The following is a 21,884-nucleotide window of genomic DNA, read 5'->3' on the forward strand; positions in this document are numbered from 1 at the left end:
AAAGACCCAAAGTTGTCAGAGGGGTGGCAATGAGTGAAACAGCTGTACATAAAAGACGTTAGCCAATCAGAACTGGCTGTGTTTGTTTTTTTTTTTTTTTTGAAAATTTTATTGGTTTTTATAATATAAATTTTCCATGTTAACAAACAACAATAAAAGTAATATAGAAAATTAAGTCATAAGTAATGTTGTTACAGTTATTTAAGTACTTAATAAAATAAAAAAACAAAGGAAAATTTGTTGACTTCCCCATCACCTCCATCCGCCTCTTAATAAAGTATTCTATCCCATCGTGATATAGTATGATCTTAATTACTCTTATATCTCAGTTAAATTTCAATCACAATATTCTGTTAATATAATTAATTACACTTCTTTATATTAGCAATGTCATCTAGATCAGATTAAAAGGTACTCTTCCATTTTTCCCAGTCCTAGTTCATATTCACAATATTTCATCCAAGCCTCCCATTCCCCCATAAATTGAACATTGTCCTTTTGGTTTAAAGTAGCTGTAAGTTTTGCCATTTCCACCAGTTCAAACATTTTCATAATCCAGTCTTCTTTCCCAGGAGTGTCTGCCCCTTTCCAAGAACTGGCTGTGTGTTAATGCTTCTGAAGCCAGTTCTTCAGGGCAACGATGTTGGCATAGGCAGAGGCCGTCATGCCCCGTGGCAGCACTTGCCCAGCATTTGTCTGTCTAGTAGATTTTTATCTCATGTGCCCCCTCCCCAGGGGCCCCGAGTGGCATACGCGCTTCTTCCTTCTTTGTTTCAACCTTACAGTAACCCTGTGAGGTAAGTTAGACTGAAGGTTGTATGGTATTTTACTTTTCATTGTTTTCTTTGTAACGGCCTTTGGCCTCATGCTATAAAACGGAACTGAACTCACTGAGGTGTGACTGATCCAAGATCTGCCTAATAATGGTCATCATAGCCAAGTGGGGATTTGAACCCACATCTTCCAGGTCCTAGTCCAACACTTTAACCCAGGGGTGTCAAACTCAATGGTTCCGAGAGCCAAATATGACATAAATGTCACTTGGTCGGGCCAGGCCATGCCTCGCCACCCCAGATTGAGAGGGGTGGGGTGGGGGTGGCTGCCTCAGCTGGCTCGTGGGCCCCTTAAGAGCTCTCAAGGGGCCAGATCCAGCCCGCGGGCCTTACGTTTGACACCCCTGCTCTAACCATTACACCACACTGGCTGTCTAGCTGAAAAGGTGGAGCGTTTTTCAATTCTGACAAGGTCCCCCAAATCTGTTCCCCCTTCTCTCGGCACTGACTGCCTTTGTTAGAGACTCTGCTCCCCTTACGCTGGTGGTTTCTTGCACCAGCATAGATTTCCATAAGAGCAGGTTGTGAACGGTTACTAGAGGAGCGAGCAGTAGTAATTCATTTTGGGGTATCCTGTGGGGTTAGTAAGGGCTGGGGGTGGAATTGAATTTCATGATGCAGTTAGAGAGCTAATTCCATCAGGATCAGTGGTGTGCTCATATTCCCTGCACAGATAAATATGCTGTATTGGTGCCTTTTCAAGGGAAGCCTCCCACCCTTCATAGAATCATAGAGTTGGAAAGGACCACCAGGGTCATCTAGTCCAACCCCTTGCACAATGCAGGAAATTCACAACTACTCCCCCCCCCAGTGACCCCTATTCCATGTCCAGAAGATGGTCAAGATGCCCTCCCTCTCATGATCTGCCTAAGGTCATACAATCAGCATTGCTGACAGATGGCCATCTAGCCTCTGCTTAAAAACCTCCTGGGAAGGAGAGTTCACCAAGCTCCCGAGGAAGCCTGTTCCACTGAGGAACCTCTCTAACTGTTAGAAAATTCTTCCTAATCTCTATGGAAACTCTTTTGATATAATTTCAACCCGTGGTTCTAGTCCGACCTGGGGCAACAGAAAACAACTCGGCACCATCCTCTATACCAGGGCTTCTTAAAGTTTTTCCACTCGCGACCCCTTTTCACCTGAGAAATGTTTACATCACCCTAGGTATATAAAATAGGTATACAAATCAAACATTTACTGATAATAAATCATAAAAAATTATTTTAAAACAATTCCTTGTTATACATATAAACTTTTACTGTTGCCAAATTTTTCGCAACCCCCTCATTCAGTTACACAACCCCATATGGGGTCGCGACCCACATTTTAAGAAGCTTTGCCCTACACAACAGCCAACTTGAAGATGGTTATCATTTCAAAACTTGTAGTTTTCTTCTAAAGGGGAGAACCTAGGAAGAAACCATATGGCCGTTCTGAAGGACTTCTGCTTAAACTGTGCACAGTAGCCAAAGGTCCCCTTTTCTCCTTGGCCTCTCAGAGCCAAAGGTGAGAATGAAGGATGCAGCTCAGGTAATCTATGCTTCCGCTACCAATCTGTTTCTGGGTTTCATCCATGTCAGGAGTGGGGGAGCGGGGGCTTTAGATTTCCTGGCAGCGAGACACACCTTCGGTTTCCCTTTCAGGAGGACGCTCCTCCTCATAGCTTGGGAGTTAAAGACCTTGTCGTTTTCCTTTCTGCCTCTTCTTTTGAACGTCTTAAGTGGCCCACTTTAAGGAGGTGTAGAAAAGTACTTAGTACTTGGATGGGAGACCACCAAGGAATACCAGGGTTGCTGTGCAGAGGAAGGCACTGGCAAACCACCTCTGTTAGTCTCTTGCCATGAAAACCCCAAAAAGGGGTTTTCGGCTGCGACTTGACAGCACTTTACACACACACACAGAAGAGTACTTTGGTGAGATTTTTCTCACCTCCGCTGGCAAGTATTTACTAAGCCATGTTAATACTTGCATAACTAGATGCTTACAGACCTACTTCCCACCCACCCTCACGCCTTGTTCCCTCATGAATGACTGGAATGCATTTATAACCCTCTGGAAGCCCCACTTAAGTCCGCGGAGTACAAAGGGCCTATGTGAGAAAGCCATATCCATGTCTCATATTTAAAAACCCGTTCTCCAGAAATTAGCACACACACCTGCCAATTCTATTGACATTTACCCAGGAGTAAGTCCTATTAATTTTCAGTGTTGCTTGCTTCCAAGTAAGTTCAGTGGCATTCCTGCAGTCGGATCCTGCGTAGAGTTAAGTGCATTGAAGCCAAATGAGCTTGAACTGGCTTAGGAAAAGCTGACTATGTATAGAACCAAGCTGTTAGAATTTAATGCCCTGTAGGGAAAGAAGAATTAAAGCACCTGCTGATGTTCAGAGTTTTCTTAATTTATGGCCTTGCAGTGCTTAAGAAAAGTGAACTGTCTTCCATAAAAAAAAAAAAAAAGTAAGGCTAGTATACAGTACTCACAGTCCTTATGGGTAACAGAGACAGTACTGTGGTAAAATCAAATCTTGTCAGGTAAAATCAAGGGGTTTATGGGGCATGTGCTGGGATCCACAATAACCCTCAGAAAGCCATTGATCTAGCTAAGTAGAGCATTCTTAAGGTAGTATCAACCCCCCCGAAAGACCAGTAACAACCAAGCTGACTTTCCTATAGTACTCCCAGCTCTGATTGGCCACTTGCCCTATAAATATTACAGGCTAGCCTGTAGTTAGTAGTTACCTATTTAGTAGTTACCTATTTAGCTAAGAAAAACCCCTGCTGGTTGTTACTGTACCTTCTTAGCTCCCACTAGAATTTTTTTCTTTGTATACCACAGACCTGCCTTTTCTCTGGTTTGGTCCCAACTTTTATGAATGTTCTTTCTGTCTTGATCCAGATGCCAGTTAGTTCCTACAAAAATTATTTCCATTCCAAGGTATGGAGAGGCCCTGAAACGTGGTTTTGATGCTGACCAGAGGTTTTCCTAGTCAGATCTGAAGAGATTGGGCTGCATCAAAGGCCCTACCATGTTCTCAGTAGAGAAGCCAAAGAGGTTGAGAGAGAGGAGAAGTGTCTGTGGCAATGGAACTGGTCACCATGCCTTGGCCCCAGCATCATTCTCCCGGCCTCAAAGTGGGCATTGTGACAAAACCAAATAACTGTGAAAGATGTGGTGTTTCTGTAGCTCAGGTGCTGGAGTTTTGACTTTTGAGTTTTACAATGCAGGGATGATGGTTTCGTTACTTAGCATGACTCCTCTTGGATGGCCTTCTTTATTTTGGAGGGTTTTATCCAAGAAGTCCTCCATCTTCCCCCCCCCAATATGGTCTCTTCCTCGATCAGACCTACAGTAGTTAAAGCCGTGATTGGGCACGAGCACAGTTTGCTTGTTCATCTGCGTGGCTTCTATGCAGTCCCACATTGGGACTGCGCAGGCGCAGGCCAGCCACGGATAAGATTTGTCAGCTTCTAGCGAAATCTAAGAGAGTGCTCCCCCTCCCCTTGGGGCATGCAATCTTCCCGCCCCTCGGTCATATGACCCAAGGGGGAGGGAGCACTCTTCCCTCCAGTTCTCTTTCTGCCGCCACGGAGAGAGAACGTGTTAGCTTTGTCTCTAGCCATGGAGTCCAAGAAAGCTCCACTTTTCAAGAAATGTTCCTCTTGTGGTACCAAGATGGCGAAGACTGATCCTCACCTTGAATGCCTCCTTTGTTTGGGGGAAGGCCATATTCCTGCAACTTGTAAAAGTTGCTCCAAACTCACCAACAAGGCCTTGAGGGTTCGGTTGACTCGCCTGCTCTCTCATCTCTATAAGGAGTCTCTTCGTCCACGAGGTCAATCTGCTGAGCCTGCTCCTTCGAATGGTAAGCCGCAATCCGAAGCGGGTCCCCCAACAAAAAAATCCAAGCGGGGTGGCCCTTCTAAGAAGCCCTCGTCGGTCGTTGTTCGTCCGGCAAAGTTTATTGCTCTGGGTTCGCAAGATGGCCACGGCTCTTCGCGCCATGTGTCCCGCTCCAGATTGCCTCGGCGCCGATCACCTTCGCATTCGCCGAAGTCTCTTCAACGCCGATCACCCTCGGCTTCTCCTCGACGCTGATCTCAAACCAAAGCGTCTCATCCATCGGCGTCGATCGCCTCTGAGGTAGCTGCACAGCAGCCCATTACCATTGAGGATTTGCCTCCTCATTCCCTGGCTACCTCCTCGGTTCCGTATCCGAGCAGGGCCCAGGAAGACTCGGATGAGTTCAAACAGCACCTCCTTCATCTCTACAAAGATGTGCCTCCGGTGCTTACAAAGTCCCCATGGCCTGATGATAAAGGGCCTCGGGCAGAACCTGTAGAGCTCCAGTTCGGTGCCGATCAACCACCCCCTCCTGTGAGTGCTCTACAAGACTCCCAGCAGTCTGTTGAAAAGAACCAAGTGGAGTCTCCGAAAGGTTTGTCTCATCTCGAACCTGGCCAACGGCCTCGGCGTCGATCAACTTCTCAACGCCACTCTTGAACTCCAGCTTCGTCCAGATCCAGTTGGCGTCGGTCGAACTCACGCCGTCACCGTCCTACCCGTCGGAGCCGATCCTCTTCTCGACGCCGATCCGATTGTCGGAGTCGATCCGCTTCCCGCAGACGCCAGTCATCCTCTCGTTGGAGCTGATCTACTCGTCGGAGCCGTTCTTGTCGGAGCCGATCCCATCGTCGGAGCCAATCCCATTGTCAGAGCCATTTCTCTCGTCGAAGCCGTTCCTCTCGTCGAAGCCAATCCTATTGTCAGAGCCGATCCATTCGTTTGCGCCGATCTACCTCTCGCCGGTCCCAATCTCATTGGTCTTCATCCAGACAGTCTTCTTCCGGTCATAGCCGTTCACCCCTCTCACATACTCCAGCCGTTCAACAACACTGTTCATCATCTAAACAGTCAATCACCGGACATAGCCGTTCACTTCGTTCACGCAGTCCAACCATTCAGAGGTGCCGTTACTCCTCTAGGAGCCGGTCTCCCTCTCGTCATCGTCGGCGCCGAGATGTTTCTCGACGCCGATATCCTACTCCTTCCGTCTACTCGGGCTCTTCGGTCAACCGTCGTCGTCACCGGCGCTCCCGCTCACGTTCCCCTTCTGGAGGTTCTTGTCTGCGTCGACACACGCCATCTCGCCATCCTGATTATCATTCCAAGGATTCCGTCCGTCCAAGGCAAGCGTCGCTTCGCAAGCCTCCTCTATCCAGGTCTCCTTCTATGTCAAGGGACACTGATCCATCCAAGTATGACGCCTCCTTCTCTCCAGATGAGGATGACGAATCCCGTGCTTCAGTTCCCTCACCCGAGGACACTGTCGGGGACTCTAAACCAGTTTCTCCTATGGGGGACGTTCGCTTATATGCGGAACAATTAATCCGCATGGCGAAAGCTCTTAAAATTGATTTTAAACTGGAGTATTCCGGTCCTATCAATGATATAATGGATATTCTCCATAACCCTGATGTAGGCCCTGTGGCCCTCCCTATGATAAAAAGCATTCTCAAAGTGGTCTGTACCAATTGGGCTAAGCCTGCCTGAGTCCCCTCTTCCACCAAAAGAGTAGAGAATCTATATAAGATTCGCAGAGAAGATGGAGAATTCCTCTACCAGCATCCCCCTCCTAATTCCAATATAGTGGAGGCTTTGCCTGGTAAATATAGGTCAGGAGCACATTCCTCTCTACAGGATAGAGAGGGTCGCAAACTAGATATCCTTGCTAGAAAAATTTATACCTCTAGTGTGGTAGGCCTCCGAGGGTATGTCTTTAGTGAGGCAGCAGCTCACTGCAGCACGCCATGTGGCGGACTCATCCAGTAAAGCCATTGCTTCCACCATAGTCATCCACAGACATGCTTGGTTGCGTCAATCTGCGCTCCCCTATGATACTAGGGCACGTATCGAAGACCTTCCGTTTGAAGGGGTGTCCCTATTTAGCGACCAAACAGATACCTTCCTGGATCGCTTGAAAAAGAATAAGACAAATGCAAAGTCTCTAGGGATTGCCCCTCAGGCGCCTGATTTCAAGTGGCGTTATTTTGGCCGACAAACCAACCAACCTTCCCGCCCATACCGTTTTCAATGGTCTTTCACACAACCTTCATTCTGCCCTTCCTTTCCTCGCCCTCAGAACGAAAGGAAGTTCCAAAACAAACCTTGGATCCGCAAAGGGACTGCTTAGAAGCAACGCAGATGAAAAACAGAGTTTCACCTACCTGTAACTGTTGTTCATCTGGTGGATCTTCTATGCAGGCACACATCCCTCCCTCCTTCCCCGCTGTGGGACCTCTCCGCTAGACCAGTGGTTGGTTCCGTGGCGGCAGGTTGGAGAACTGGAGGGAAGAGTGCTCCCTCCCCCTTGGGTCATCTGACCGTGGGCGGGGAGATTGCATGCCCCAAGGGGAGGGCTAGCACTCTCTTTTAGATTTTGCTAGAAGCTGACAAATCTTATCCGTGACTGGCCTGCGCCTGCGCAGTCCCAATGTGTGCCTGCATAGAAGATCCACCAGATGAACAACAGTTACAGGTAAGCAAAACTCTGTTTTTCCTGCCACCTCCCTCCTCTTGCTTGTTGAGCTTGACTGGCAGCTTCCTGGCTTGGTGAAGTTCCAAACTCCCATTGGCTGAGGCACCTCCATTTGGGCATTGCGGCGTATTGGAGCTCGATCCACCGTGGAAGCTTCCAATCAAGCTTGGTGTATAAGAACAGGAAAACGAGGTGTGAGCGAGCGTAGCATCAAGCTGTGTTCATGTCCAGTCTGCTTTCATTAGAGCTTGCCTTGTTGTCTGAATGCAAGAAGCACTGCCAAAAAGCCAGCCAGTTTTCTGGTTACAATTAATAATTGAGCCTGGGAAATGATACATACACAGAGACAACCCCATTGTGGCGTGACGTCCTCCAGTGGTTTGTCACAGAGTCCAGATTGAAGGCTCCTTCACTGTCAGGGATGGCATCTGGTAAAGATTTGCTGGACCCAGTTGTGTGTCTTTACTGGCCAACTCCACCCAGTTTTATTCTGGAGGCGAGATGCGGAGCCCAACTTTACTGAAGAGCCAAGAGCTTCCCCGATGGAGGCCAAATTAAAAGCTGAGCATGGCTAGGACCGAACCAAACTCGAGCAGGCTCATCCCACCGCTTAGAAGTTGCATCGAGCATGTGAGGCTGGATGAGGCGGCGGGTAGAACCTCGCATCCATCATTCAGAACAAATATTTGCTTGATGGGTTTGAGAGAAGACATGTACATGTGTGTCATTTGGTAAGTCAGGAATCAAGGATGGAGTTAAGGTGGGCTATGTTTCCACTGAGAAAATTTTTTTTAAGGGAGGCGGGCGGGCAAAGAGAGAGACCATCTATGAAGGAAATAGTTTGCAGCCTGAATTACCTTTCTAAACAGCTTGGCTTCATTCTTTAGCTGCAAGGGTTCAAATTTCATTGAACCTGGTTGCACTTCTCTGGCTCCTCCTCTGTGTTTACATTCTCACTCCCCCTCCCCTTTGGCTGCAACCAAAGTTTCCTGCTTCTCCAGCCTTTACCTTCAGGACTGCAAAGAAGCTGGAAGGGCTGGATGTTTTCAGGACTTGCTTTTTTGTGCGTGTGCTGGAAGTTCGGCCGTTCTGCTGCCTCTCCAGGGTAGGGGGCTTCTGTCGATTCAAAAAAAGGTAAGCGACTGTCGGCTTAAGCTTTGAGGAAGGTGCTTACGTTATGTGTGTCTCTAAGGTGCTACTGGGCTCGAACCTAACGGTTCTACTGCAGACCAGCACCCTCTAACTACATTGTGCGTGTGGTGCATATAGAGTTTTGTGGTGCATATAGAGTTTTGTGAAGATCCAGAATTTCTGTTTAGCAAAGAAGGCAGGAGACAAGAAAACAGATCCATGCACAGACAGCCAAAAGACTTCACCTTGCAAGGAATGCAGTTCTAGACTTGTAGAGATTTGCCTGAGGGTTTATTTGTTATGTGATGATGACGGGGAGGGGAAAAGACTCCAATTGGGGTAGACTTTCCCTGGTTTAAAAAAGGATACTTAATGGGGTTACAACATATGGAAAATAGCTTTGTATTTTTCCTTCCTCCTGTTTGGAAGATCTGGGTCAGAACTGTCACTGCCAGGCCTACCTGCACGCTGGTTTGAATGAGCTTTCTCAAATGCTGAGCGACTGGAAAGAAGATAGCTGTGAGACAGGTCAGAAAAGCTGTGAGACAGAAGTTTCTCTCCCCGCCCCTCTCTCTCTCCCCCTCCGGAGCCAGCATTCAGCTCTGTGAATTTCACAAAAGGAAGCCGGACACTAACTGTTTTGGAGCGGAGCGGAGCTGGTATGCACCCTGCGGTTTTGGCCTGATACTTTTGGGAATGTGATTTGCTTTCTGTGCATTAGACTGTAGGCAGGGAAAAAACACAAAAAACGCGCACGCGGTCTCCATGTTGCATGTGCCTGATCCCGATCAGTTTGTAGTTCAGATTCTCGGGGCTGGACTTCTGCCAGATTCCGTGGCTGTTAAAAGAGAGAGAGAGAGCCAAAGGTAATCTCCCCCCCCCCTCCCCCCGGCCGCCCACCCACCCATTCTGGTAGGGACTTCAGTCTGAGAGAAACAGGGTAAAAGGAGAGAGGTTTTTGCAGCCTGAGGTAGACAAATTCCATCTCTGCTTTCAAGGGTTTACTGTTTCGATCTGCCTTCAGGGTGTGTGTTTTGCTTTTCTGGCGCAGGTAGGTTGGGGGAGAGACAGATGTGTTACTGTATGGGTTTTGTTTTTTTGTTTTTTGCAGCCGGTTACTTCCTCGGAAAAAGTGAGAGCAGAAGTTGACTTTTTGGAGTAAAATGAGGTATTTCATCCAGGAGTGCCAGTATTCCTGCTACGGTATTTAGAGCAAAGCCTCGCTTTACTAGCATGAATCTACCAGTATTACTTTGCCAGAAAAGTAAACGTTCTTCCTATCTCCCCCTGGTCTGTCCACACTTGGACATATTAGGGGTTCTGTTTTAGCATTTGATTTGTGATCCAGCTGGGCTTCGTCTCTCAGGGGTGTTTTGAAAGATATGGCCGGGTGATGCAGTTTATAAAACAACAACAACCTGAATTTCCTTCCTGATCTGCGCTTTCAAGAAGGGAGGCTTAAGGAAGGGACAAACAACCAAGCACTAGACAGCATCCAACCATTTGTATATTTTGATATTTTTCAAAAGAAGTGGGTGGGGATTTCTCCTTTGTTTTAGAAGAACTCGAAATAATGCCATAAGTCTAATCCCCAAACAGCCTGAGGAAGGCTGACCCACGATCAGTCAAGAGACCCGGCTGTTTAAATTTGGTAGAAACCCTCTGGCAGATTTCAGTGGTGTTGTGTCCGTGTTTGCTTCATAGTAGCTCTCAGCGCTGTATAGGATAAGGCCCTCTGTTTCTTGGATTAGGCATGAACTCCCCAGGAATCAAATAAGGATTTTATGATTCAGTATTAGTAATGTGAGTGACTCTTGGTGTATGGAATGTGCCGTTAAGGTACAGGAGTGAAATTATAACTTGCTGTGTGTACTCTGTAAATATTTTGTCAACCGTGAAATGTTATATAACCCTGGCTTGTTGTGATTTGGAAGGGCACAGTAGTGAGTATTGTTTAGGGGTGGGGTGAAATCCCCACTTGGGTTCCGGACTGGGGGAAGAGTTTCCAGAACCAGACTGAGGGGTTCTAAGGCCTTTCGAGAAACGGCCTGTGAGGTCGGCCTAGCACACTTGGGTGACGCTGGCATCCTGTGCCTGCACCTTGCCTGGCATGCCCGGAGACCTTCGGGGGGCTCGTGTTGTATTACTGCTCCTTAAAAGGGAAGCTGGTCGCATTCATTCCCTTTTGAGCCTCTGGGGTGAAGATTTTGGAACCCATTCTGGGTTTGGTAATCCATTTCAGAATTTGGATGAAGTTCTGTTCCGTACTCAGTCAAAGGGTTCATAGCTGGGCCAAGCCATTCTCTTCCTCCCTAGTGCTGCCATTCATTAGTGAGCAGAATTCTGCAGGCGGGAATTCTGCAGAATTCTGCGGGTGGGGAATCAGAACTTGCTCCAAAGAGTATGTGTCGATTCTTATGAACATTGACTGGGTGGTGACTGCTCAAAACAAAACAAAACAGAAAAGCACACCTCACTCTGTGGTAATTCCAGCTCTGTGCAGAGCTAGTCCTCCAAACATCTGGCCATGTGGTAAGATGAGCATTCCCAGGATCTGCAGCAGTTCAGAAATATTACAAAAGTTTCTGGAAATATGAAAGTTTTTAAACGGTGGATGTTTCTCTGAAACTACCTGCCTGTCTGTCTATGAAATGCCTTAAGTGTTTGTGCAGGGTGCAGAATATCTTTTTTGGTGAGGACAAACATTCTAGAACAGGGTGTCAAGCATAAGGCTGGTGGGCCGGATCCAACCCCTTGAGAGCCCACAAGCGAGCCGAGGCAGCCACCCCCTCCAGTCTCGAGCTGGGCTAGCAAGGCATGGCTCAGCCCGACCAAGCGACATTTATGTCATATCCAGCCCTCGTAACAATTGAGTTCGGCCCCCCTGTGCTAGAAGAATACAACCAGCCCCCACAATCATGTGTGGTTTTTTTTGTATATGCTGGTGCAGCCAGGAACATGGGGGTGCTGCTGTGCAGCTGCCGCGCATGTGTCTTTCCAAACAGTACTCTTCCTGATCACCACGAGTAAGGGCTTCCTTGCTCAGCAGGTGCTCTAATCAGCCCCACCTGGTGTAATATTTTTTTTTAAATCATATACTGTATTTACCAGAAAGGAAGACTAGTGTTTTTTCCAGGAGTGCTTCTGGGGGGAAAAGAGTGGGTTGTATTGTATCCACATACCATGTGCAAGTATGTACTTGCAAGAGTTATTTATTTATTTATTTTTTAAAAAAAACTCTTTGTGTGTAACATTTTGGGGGGCTGTCTTTGGGTAAATACGATATCACACCACAGGAACGCTGTAAAATCTGAGAGCCAGTGGAGGGTGATGGAAATTGCCAGCCAGGTTGCTCAATGGGCGATCTCAAGCCTGTCTGTCTTCCTAACCCATTTTCTTTGTGGGGAAGGTGTTATTTTTTTTATTTTGGGGGAGTTATTGAGAGCCAGCATGGTGTGGTGGTTAGGAGCAGTGGTTTGGAGTGGTGGACTCTGATCTGGAGAACTGGGTTTGATTCCCCACTCCTCCACATGAGCGGCGGACATTAATCTGGTGAACCAGGTTGGTTTCCCCACTTCTGCTATTACAACTGAATTCTAGCTGATAAGATATCAGTTCACCTGGAGAAAATGGCCGCTTTGGCAATTGGACTCCACGGCATTGAAGTCCCTCCCCAAACCCTGTCCTCCTCGGGCTTCACCCCCAAAACCTCCTCCGGTGGCGAAGAGGGACCTGGCAACCCAGTGGAGGGCAGTTCTATCAGTGGCAACTGGCCATGGTGACTAAAGGGAACCTCTGAATCCCAGGAGAGCCAGCGTGGTATAGTGGTTAGGAGCAATGGACTCTAATCTGGAGAACCAGGTTTGATTCCCCACTCCTCCACATGAGCGGCGGACTCTAATCTGGTGAGCTGGGTTGGTTTCCCCACTCCTACACATGAAGCCAGCTGGTGACCCTGGGTTTGTCACAGTTCTCTTAGAGCTCTCTCAAGCCCCACCTACCTCACAGGGTGTCTGTTGTGGGGAGGGGAAGGGAAGGTGATTGTAGCCGGTTTGATTCTTCCTTAAGTGGTAGGGAAAGTTGGCATATAAAAACCAACTCTTCTTCTTTTCACCTCTTACCCTACATAAGTTCATGTCTTGTGGGTGATGGAAAGTGCCGTCAAGTCACAGCCAAGTTATGGCAACCCCATAGGGTTTTCAAGACAGGAGACCTTCAGAGGTGGCTGACCATTGCTGGCCTCTGTGCAGCAACCCTGGACTTCCTTGATGGTTTCCCATTCAAATACCAACCAGGGTTGAACCTGCTTAGCTTCCGAGATCTGATGAGGCCGGCTATAGCCAAGACCCTCCAGATCTTATTACCCCATCCGTTTCTGAGTCCTTTCCTCACTTTGGTGTCCTCACCTGCTCATCACCCCAACTTCCTTCTCAAGATTGACTCCTCAGACCCAGCATTTCCTTAGCAGCTTCAGCTGCCCTGGGATACCCACTGCCCAGTTAGCATTCCCTCCACTCAGGCTTCCTGTATTGAATTCCACCTTCCTTCAAAATGACACAGGGGTCTTTTATACTGCGATTCCCCATGTTTTGCTGGCGTTTTGAAGGACCTGTTTTATCTTGAATTTGAAAACACAGGCAAAATGCGGGGAAACGCAGGGGGAAAGGGAGGCGATCTCTGATGGTCGGAATGACATGTATAATCCAAACAAAGACCCAAAATCATTGGAGGGGTGACAGGGAGTGAAATTGCCATGCATAAAAGACCAATGTTTTAAAACGTAACCCAAAGAAAATAATTACTCTGTAGTGGGTGCTTTGTTCTTCCGGTATATAGAAAAGCATTGACTCTCCCCTTGACACAACATAATATTTACATGCAACTATGGTTACTATAGTAAACAAATCCACCAGGAAGATTTTCTGTTCTTTTGATCAGGTGACTCTTGGGAGGGCCCAAGAGGTCCATCAATGCATAGCTAACTTGGAATCCAGCACAGAACAATTCAGCCACAGAGGCCACTGTGTTGAGACAGACCAAAGTGAGGACAGCGATGGCTTCCTTCATTGGTGTCAGCCAACCTCCTTTCTTTCTTCAGAAGATATATGCTGTCGGGCAGCATAAGCAAAGGGTTGGCAACCTTTTGGTGGGGGCTGGGGATTCTTATTCTTCATCCCCTGGCACAAGTTGCCCTTCTTCCACCACCAGCGTCCCAGATTGGTGGCAACGGAAAGTGCCATCATGTCCCAGTCAACTTATGGAAACCCTGTAGGGTTTTTAAGCTAAGACACGTTCAGAGGTGGTTTGCCATTGCTTTCCTCTGCATAGCAACCCTGGATTTCCTGGGAAATTCAGGATATAAAAACCAACTCTTTTTGTGACTCAATATGAAGCAGCTTCATATGTGTATGTTCAAGGGTGCATTTTTCAGCCGCCTAAGCGTCTTGGAGAAAGAGCTGCTGTCTTCAATGCAATTTATCCAATGCAAGCTTGCCGATGAAGTGAGGATTTGTCAGGAGCAGGCCATGAGGATGGTATGTGGTAGTGTTGTGGTGCTGCTTCCAGGTTCTGTTGTGCTATTCTGTCCAAGGCCAGTCTAAGCCCCGTGTTTAGTCTTCATAGATTCCCATACTGTGGGAATCGCCGAGTGCTCCTTCCTGCCTGTTGGAGGGGGGGGGGGTTGCCTGGGTAACCGGTTATCTCCTTTTGCTCTCCCATATATGCTAAAAAGTGCCAAAAAACGGACTGGGTCTGCGGTAGAAGGAGTGATACCGCAGACCTCCGCAGGTGTTCCTGCGAAACCCAAGGCTCCTTTCATGGTGAGTGAAGTAGAAGAGACTGTGTATGTAGATGTGATATTACGACATTATAGAAAAGGTCCTCAATTACAAGTTAAGGCCTTAATAGACTCTGGATGTGCTCGCTCGTTAATTAACAAAACCACCTTTAAGGCGCTCAAAGTGAAATCAGTCCTTTTGCCGGCACCTGTTCAATTTGCTCAAATGGATGGCAGTGATTTCGGGGGGGGGGGGGCAGTCGACCGTCGCACTGACGGAGTGGCAATGGGAATTGGCCACCATTGGGAACAAATCAACTTTACTATTGTGCCCAGTGTTCGATATGCTGTGGTGTTAGGAGCAAATTGGCTCAAAGGACACAGTCCCACCATAGACTGGGAAGCTGAGACTTTAACGTTCAATAGCCCGCTGTGTGAGTTACACTGATATGAAGTGGCCGTTAAAACTGTAATCAAACCAACTCCTGCCCTGGCCTCGGACACCTCCAGTCCGACCCAAGTGCCGCCCGAATATCAGGACTTTGCAGACGTGTTTAATGTGCAGGAGTGTGATGTGTTACCCCCCCCCCCCACACCGCCGGACGGACTGTGCTATTGAAGTGGTGGGGAATAGAAAACTGCCAAAGAGTAAGATCTACCCAATGAGTCCTACAGAACGGATGGTGCTCCGCAAATTCTTAGAGAAGAACTTGGCTCGCGGTTTCATCCAACCCTCCACCGCGCCCTATTCGGCACCGGCTTTCTTCGTGCATAAGAAAACAGGAGATTTGCGTTTGTGTATGGACTTTCAAAATGCTGTTACTCTAACGAATGCTTATCCCATCCTCCTCATTTCTGATCTCTTGGGACAGTTGAAGGAGGGACACATTTTCACCAAATTGGACTTAGTCGAGGCTTATTACAGAGTCAGAATCCGGGAGGGGGATGAATCTCTGACTGCCTTTTCTAGTTGCTTTGGGATGTTCAAATTTATGGTGATGCCTTTTGGATTAAAAGGGGGCTCGGGGCTCTTCATGCAACTCATTAATGAGATCCTCCATGATCTACTGTTGAAAGGAGTGGTGGTCTATTTAGATGATATTCTCATTTACTCTAAAAGCATGGATGAGCATGTTGCCTTGGTTCGAGAGGTGTTGCAACGTCTCAGAGACAATCAGCTGTATGCTAAAGTGTCTAAATGCGAGTTCCATAAAAAGCAATTGACTTTCCTAGGATATATTACCTCTCACCAGGGACTGACTATGGATCCTGAAAAAGTGCAAGCGGTGCTCGGTTGGGAACCACCCTCTACCCATAAACAGGTCCAAAGATTTCTCGGGTTCGCAAATTTTTACAGGGCGTTCCTCCCACATTCCGCTCAGATCGCGCTACCCATCACGAACCTCCTTAAAACTAAGGGAAAGGGGAATACAGCCACCTTACCCAACACCCGGGTGGAGTGGACCCCCCAGTGTCAAGCCGCCTTCGATAGTCTTAAGCAGCTTTTTACATCCGAACCTGTTTTGCAGCACCCAAACTGCAATCAACCATTCGTAGTGCATGTAGACGCTTCCGACGTAGCGATGGGGGGTGCGCTCCTGCAGCGTTGGGAGGATGGGCACTTGCATCCGTGCGCTTATTTTTCTAAAAAGTTCACTCGATCCGAACTCAATTGGTCCGTTTGGGGAAAGGAAGCGGCCGCGGTAAAGCATGCCCTGACAGTGTGAAGGCAGTTTTTAGAGGGTTCCAAGGTGCCTTTTGAAGTGTGGTCTGATCACAAAAACCTAGAGGCCCTAACAGGGGCTCGCAAGCTGTCCGCGAAGCACGTGCGCTGGGCGGACTTCTTTGCCCAATTTCGATTCGTCCTAAAATATGTACCAGGGAAGCAAAACCTTCTGGCTGACGCTTTATCCAGACTTCCCCAATATCCCACCAAGGTTGATCGGCCCACAGAGTCACTCTTCACCCCTGCCCAATGAGGTCTATTGCCCACCTTAGCCGTACAAACCCGTTCTCAGACCCGATCCCCACCGCCGCCACTTTCGGTGGGAGGGGAAGCCCCACGCCCGGATGAGCCGGCAGCGCCACCCACCTCGCTTCCTCCTCCCCCTGAGCGACTGACAGCCACGGTTCCCGAGGTGCGGGGACCTGAGCGCACCATTCAGTCACTCCCTGCACCTGTGTCGTCTCCGTCCCCGGTCCAGCTGCCCGCCGGCACAACACTGGAGGGGGTGGAAGGACTGACTGATTCCTTTAAGGAGACTCTTCTTCGCAGTTATCAAGCGGAACTTTCCTCGCAGGCCCTTCCAGCTACTCTAATTAAACGCGGGGAATTTTGGTACAAAAATTCTAAATTGTATGTTCCGGAAGTGTTGCGGGGGGAGGTTTTGGGTTTGGTTCATGGCGCCAAGACTGCAGGACATTTCGGATTTCTCAAGACATTGCATTTGCTATGGAGACAGTTTTGGTGGGCAGGCATGCGGTCAGATGTGGACACCTTCATCCGCAGCTGCCCCATATGTGCAGCAGCCAAACGATCTCAGGGCAAACTGCCAAGACTTTTGTAACCGTTAGAAACTCCCTCAAAACCATGGGAAATGATTGCAATGGACTTCATGACAGACCTACCCCCTAGTGGGGGAAAGACAGTTCTTTGGGTGATTACTGATCTGTTTTCGAAACAGGTGCATCTTGTACCCTGCGCAGGTATCTCTTCCACCCCGAAATTGGCCCGCCTCTTTGTGTCACATGTCTTCCGTCTCCATTCCTTTCCGCGCAAGATAGTGACGGACAGGGATTCAAATTTCGTGGCCAAATTTTGGAAAGCTTTTCTCAGGTTGGTCGGAGTAGAACAAGGACTGTCTAGTGCCTTCCATCCCCAAACGGATGGTCAAACTGAACGGGTGAATGCGGTGTTGGAATGCTATTTACGCTGTTATGTTAATTACCATCAAGATGATTGGGTAGACCTGTTGCCTTTTGCTGAATATGCTTATAATAATGCGGTTCACCAATCCACAGGGTTCAGCCCTTTCCAGGTTGTCCATGGTAAAGAGTTTGGCCCCGCTGGTCATTTTGATGTTTCTGAGGAGGAGGGGGGAGCTGACATGGCCGGATGGGTGCGTTCCATTCAAACAACCTGGCCAAGGCTGGTTAAAAATCTGGAGCGAGCCAAACGAAAGTACAAGGCTCAGGCTGACAAACATCTCTCCCCCGGTAAGGAATGCAAGGTGGGGGATCTCGTCTATCTGTCCAACAAGAACCTATGATCCACCCGCCCGTGCGATAAACTCAGTGCCAAGTACGTGGGTCCGTTCCCCATTTCCCGGATTATTTATCCAGTGACTGTAGAACTCTCCTTGCCCAAGTCTCTACGGAGAATTCATCCTGTTCCATGTCAGTCTTTTAAAACCGTACATTCCTTCCCAAAAATGGCATCCTGAGCCACAACCCGAAGTGCCTGAAATGGTGGTGGTGGGGGGACATTTTGAAGCAGCTAAAATACTGGATTCTTGCATTCACTATGGTACCCTTCAATACCTGGTCCGCTGGAAACATTTTAGTTCCGCCCAGGATGAATGGGTGCACGCCTGTGATGTCTCCACCCCCCGCTTGGTACAAGAATTCCATGCTGCCTACCCTCACAAACCCACGCTGGGAGGGTGAAGGGGGGTCTTTAGTGGGGCAGAATGTTAGGAGCAGGCCATGAGGATGGTATGTTGTCGTGTTGTGCTGCTTGCAGGTGCTGTTGTGCTATTCTGTCCAAGGCCAGTCTAAGCCCCGTGTTTAGTCTTCATAGATTCCCATACTGTGGGAATCGCCGAGTGCTCCTTCCTGCCTGTTGGAGGGGGGGGGGTTGCCTGGGTAACCGGTTATCTCCTTTTGCTCTCCCATATATGCTATGTGCCTTGCCTTTGACTCTTACTAGTATTCTTTTCAATATGGCTTCTGAAACCTGTCGATTCTAACCAATAAAACTGCTTTCGTGGATTTGCCGTCTGCTGAAATCTGTTTATGGGTTTGCCGCAGGGCTAGAGCTTACAGGATTGTAGTTTATTTTTGTGACAACACACAGGAATCTGGGGGTTAATGGGTGCCATCAAGTTGCCACTGACTTATGGTGACCTCGTAGAATTTTCAAGGCAAGAGATGTTCAGAGATGGTTTGGCATTGCCTGCCTCTGCAGAGCGACCCTGGACTTCCCTGACGGTCTCCCATCCAAGTACTAACCAAGGCTGACCCAGCTTAGCTGCCGAGATCCGGCTAGCCAGGCCATCTAGGTCAGAGCAGGCCTTAGCATTTACTCCAAATGAACTAATGTACAGCTCAATAATGTGATGATTGAGTTACTGAAACTATTCATAGAAGTAAGAATCTTAGTCATTGAATGTTAACACAAATTAACATTATTTCATCCTCAGGTTGGCATGGGTAACAGCCGGAACGTTCTTCTTCGTTACTATTGATGTGTTCAATTTTTTAAATTCTCTACTTTGCCAGTTCTTTTCACACAATTTCTGCTATCTTTTGTTTTTTATTTTCGTCTTACAGTTTTGCATACCCAGGGTCCCATTGATGGAAGCCTATATGCCAAAGTGAGGAAGAAGAGCTCCTTGGATACCAGCATTCCCAGTGGAACCCCAGGGGCCGTAACCAGTAGCCCTGACCACAGCGACCACACCCTGTCTGTTAGCAGTGACTCGGGACATTCCACTGCTTCTATAAGGACAGACAAAACTGAAGAGCGCCCCTCTCCAGGAACCAAGAGACTTTTGAGCCCCCAAGAGAAAGAGGAGTTGGATCAGTTACTCAGCGGCTTTGGCCTGGAGGACTCGGTTGGTTCCCTCAAGGATATGACCGATGCCCCAAGCAAGTATAGTGGGACTCGCCACATCGTGCCGGCCCAAGTACATGTGAATGGAGATGCCAAGCACAAGGACAGGGAAACGGACATCCTGGATGATGAGCTACCCAGCCACGACCTCCACAGCGTGGACAGCATTGGGACATTGTCTTCTTCTGAAGGGCAGCATTCTAACCACCTCGGGAACTTCAGCTGCCACAAGAGCAGTCAGAATTCCCTTCTGTCGGACGGGTTTGGGAGTAACACCGGCGAGGAGCACCATGGCGCTCTGGCTCCAGATCTTGGAATTAGCGTGGACCCCATGTATGAGAGGTCCTTTGGAAACGCCGAGCCAAAGCAGTCTCAGCAGCCGCCAAGGAATCCTCCGGTTTCTGCCCAGCCGCCAGCCTACAGCCCCAGTAGCTATTCAACCCAGACATGGGTGCGCCAGCAGCAGATGGTAATCGCTCATCAGTACGCCTACTCCCCAGACAACGAAGCAAGACTCGGTCTTCCCAGTGCAGTGGAGAATTCGGGAAACCCACAGAGCCAATCCAGAGTCCCAGATACTCCTACTCGGGGCCACAGCAGTAGAGACGCTGTACAGAGAGGGCTGGGAAGCGTGCCTCCTTCCGGTGAGACAGCAGCACCCCCCAGCCCTGAAGTTTTTAAATCAACATTAGGCCCTGAGAAGCTCACCAATGACATCGACCTGCCGTTGAACACGGGAAACAGCCTAGGGGCCGTGCCGTCCTCCCCTACTCTGGATATCGATCAGTCGATTGAGCAGCTGAACAGGTTGATTTTGGAGCTGGACCCAACGTTTGAGCCGATCCCCACCCGCATCAATGCCGTCGGTAAACATGCAGGTCAGCTGAACGGATTTGCCAGCCCTGAAATTGATGTGGAAGGTCTCGGAATGAGCCCTGGATTCCATGGGAAAGCAGAGGCTGCCAGCAGGAATCTGCCCCAGCAGGGTGAGTTGAATTGCCTCTCCCCCAGTGGTTGAAGACCACCCCTGCTTGGCATTGCACAGTATAAATCTGCTAAAATGAGAAACGGAATATCTGTGGGTGACTCCTTTTCATACTCCTTTGTGTGGAATGTTGGGATGGGACTGCATAATCCGTCATCTTGTTAAATAATTGGCTTTTTTCCATGTTCTTGTGTCAAAAATAATCTCAGTCCACAGGGCTGTCTTTGTGAGAGGTTGATATATTAAATGCAACCGAGGTTCACAAATAACGAGCTCCAAAGATGCTGACTGGCCAATCAGATAACAGCATTTTACTCCCTTCAACTTTTTTTCTGCTGTTCTATCCTCTTTTAAGAGAGAAGGGATAGGAGTTTTCAGCTTTTTAAGCAGGGAAGAATTGTATCTGAAATGGTGGCGATACATGCCCTTTGTGGGCATGTAGGTTGAGGGGACCTTACGAATGAGCATTTTTGGATTTTGATCAACATTTGTTCCATAGTCATTTGTACTTAATTTAAACTTTGAGGTACCACTGCAACTGTGGATCAGTTCCTATGTTTACTGGTCTCAACTAACCTCTTTTTGAGGCGGTAGGATGGGCAAGGATTGCGTGATGTGTGCAGATGTGTGTAAGTGTTCCCTCTCAAAAAAGAGGTTGAAGATCTCACAAACAATCACACATTAATATTAATGTGTCCAGCTGTTCATTCCCCATGGGGAAGAAGAAGAAGAAGGTTTTTATATGCTGGTTTTTTCTACCTTTTAAGGAGGATCAAACCGGCTTACTATCGCCTTGCCTTCCCTTCCTTTCCTCACAACAGACACCTTCTGAGGTAGCTGAGGCTGAGAGAGTTCAAAGAGAACTGTGACTATCCCAAGGTTGCCCAACTGGCTTCATGTGGAAGAGTGGGGAAACCAACCCGGTCCACGAGATCAGAGTGCAGAGGAGTGGGGAATCGCCTCTCTTTAACCACTACGCCATGCTGGCTCTCAGCATGGATTGGCCAGCTGGTTGGTTGGGCAAACATGTGAACTGGCCCTGTGAGGTTTCAGCCTGCTTAGAATAAAATTTTAATTATTCAGTAACATTCCAAAGTTCTTCCCTTATAGCCCCAAATTGCTGTTCAGCATGCTTTTTCTGAAGGGAAATCCAAATTTCTCTAAATTACAGAGCAAGGCTGTTGGGTTGGCAAGGGTAATAGGTGGGTTTTGTTATGTTCTCTTTCCTTGCTTTAAAAAAGAACATGAAATCCTTCTCTGTTGTACATAGTTGATGGCGTACAGTTTCTGTCTTGGGCATTGCTGTTTATTCTGTGTTTTACTTGAGAGTATTTGAAGAATGGAGCACTTCAAAATATGCTTTGACTGTTGACATGATTGGGGCAGGGCATCTGTAAGGAAAACTAACTGCAGAAGGCCGCAGGCAGGAGTGCTTAATAGGGTTGCCAACTCCATGTTTGGAAATTCCTGGAAATGTAGGGGGTAGGGCCTGAGGAAGGCAGAGTTTGGGAAGGGACTTCAGCAGGGTTATAATGCTATATACTCAGAGTCCACCCTCTGAAGCAGCCATTTTCTCCAGGGGAACTGATCTCTGTCCTCTGGAGATCAGTTGCAGTTCTGGGATATCGCCAGGCTCCACCTGGAGGTTGGCAAACCTAGGCTTGAGCATATGTGCCTGGCCACTGCCTCATTGGCGCAATGCAATAATGTTGCTGTATAATTGCATTGCATTTATTTACCATGCGTTTGTATCACTTTATACCAGAGTTTCAAAGTGGTGAATAAAGCAG

At 48.1% G+C, this 21,884-nt stretch overlaps 1 protein-coding gene across 1 annotated transcript in view; it reads left to right on the forward strand.

The window, feature by feature from the left end:
* The window catches only part of TNS3 (tensin 3), a 392,082-nt gene that overhangs the window by 259,090 nt on the left and 111,108 nt on the right, over window positions 1-21,884 (forward strand). The window contains exon 19 of the mRNA XM_056856991.1: window positions 18,827-20,099. Within this exon, the coding sequence (XP_056712969.1) occupies window positions 18,827-20,099 (1,273 nt within the window). The remainder of the gene's footprint in view (window positions 1-18,826; window positions 20,100-21,884) is intronic.

The sequence above is a fragment of the Euleptes europaea genome, chromosome 11 (assembly GCF_029931775.1).
Source record: "Euleptes europaea isolate rEulEur1 chromosome 11, rEulEur1.hap1, whole genome shotgun sequence".
NCBI classification, from domain to species: domain Eukaryota; kingdom Metazoa; phylum Chordata; class Lepidosauria; order Squamata; family Sphaerodactylidae; genus Euleptes; species Euleptes europaea.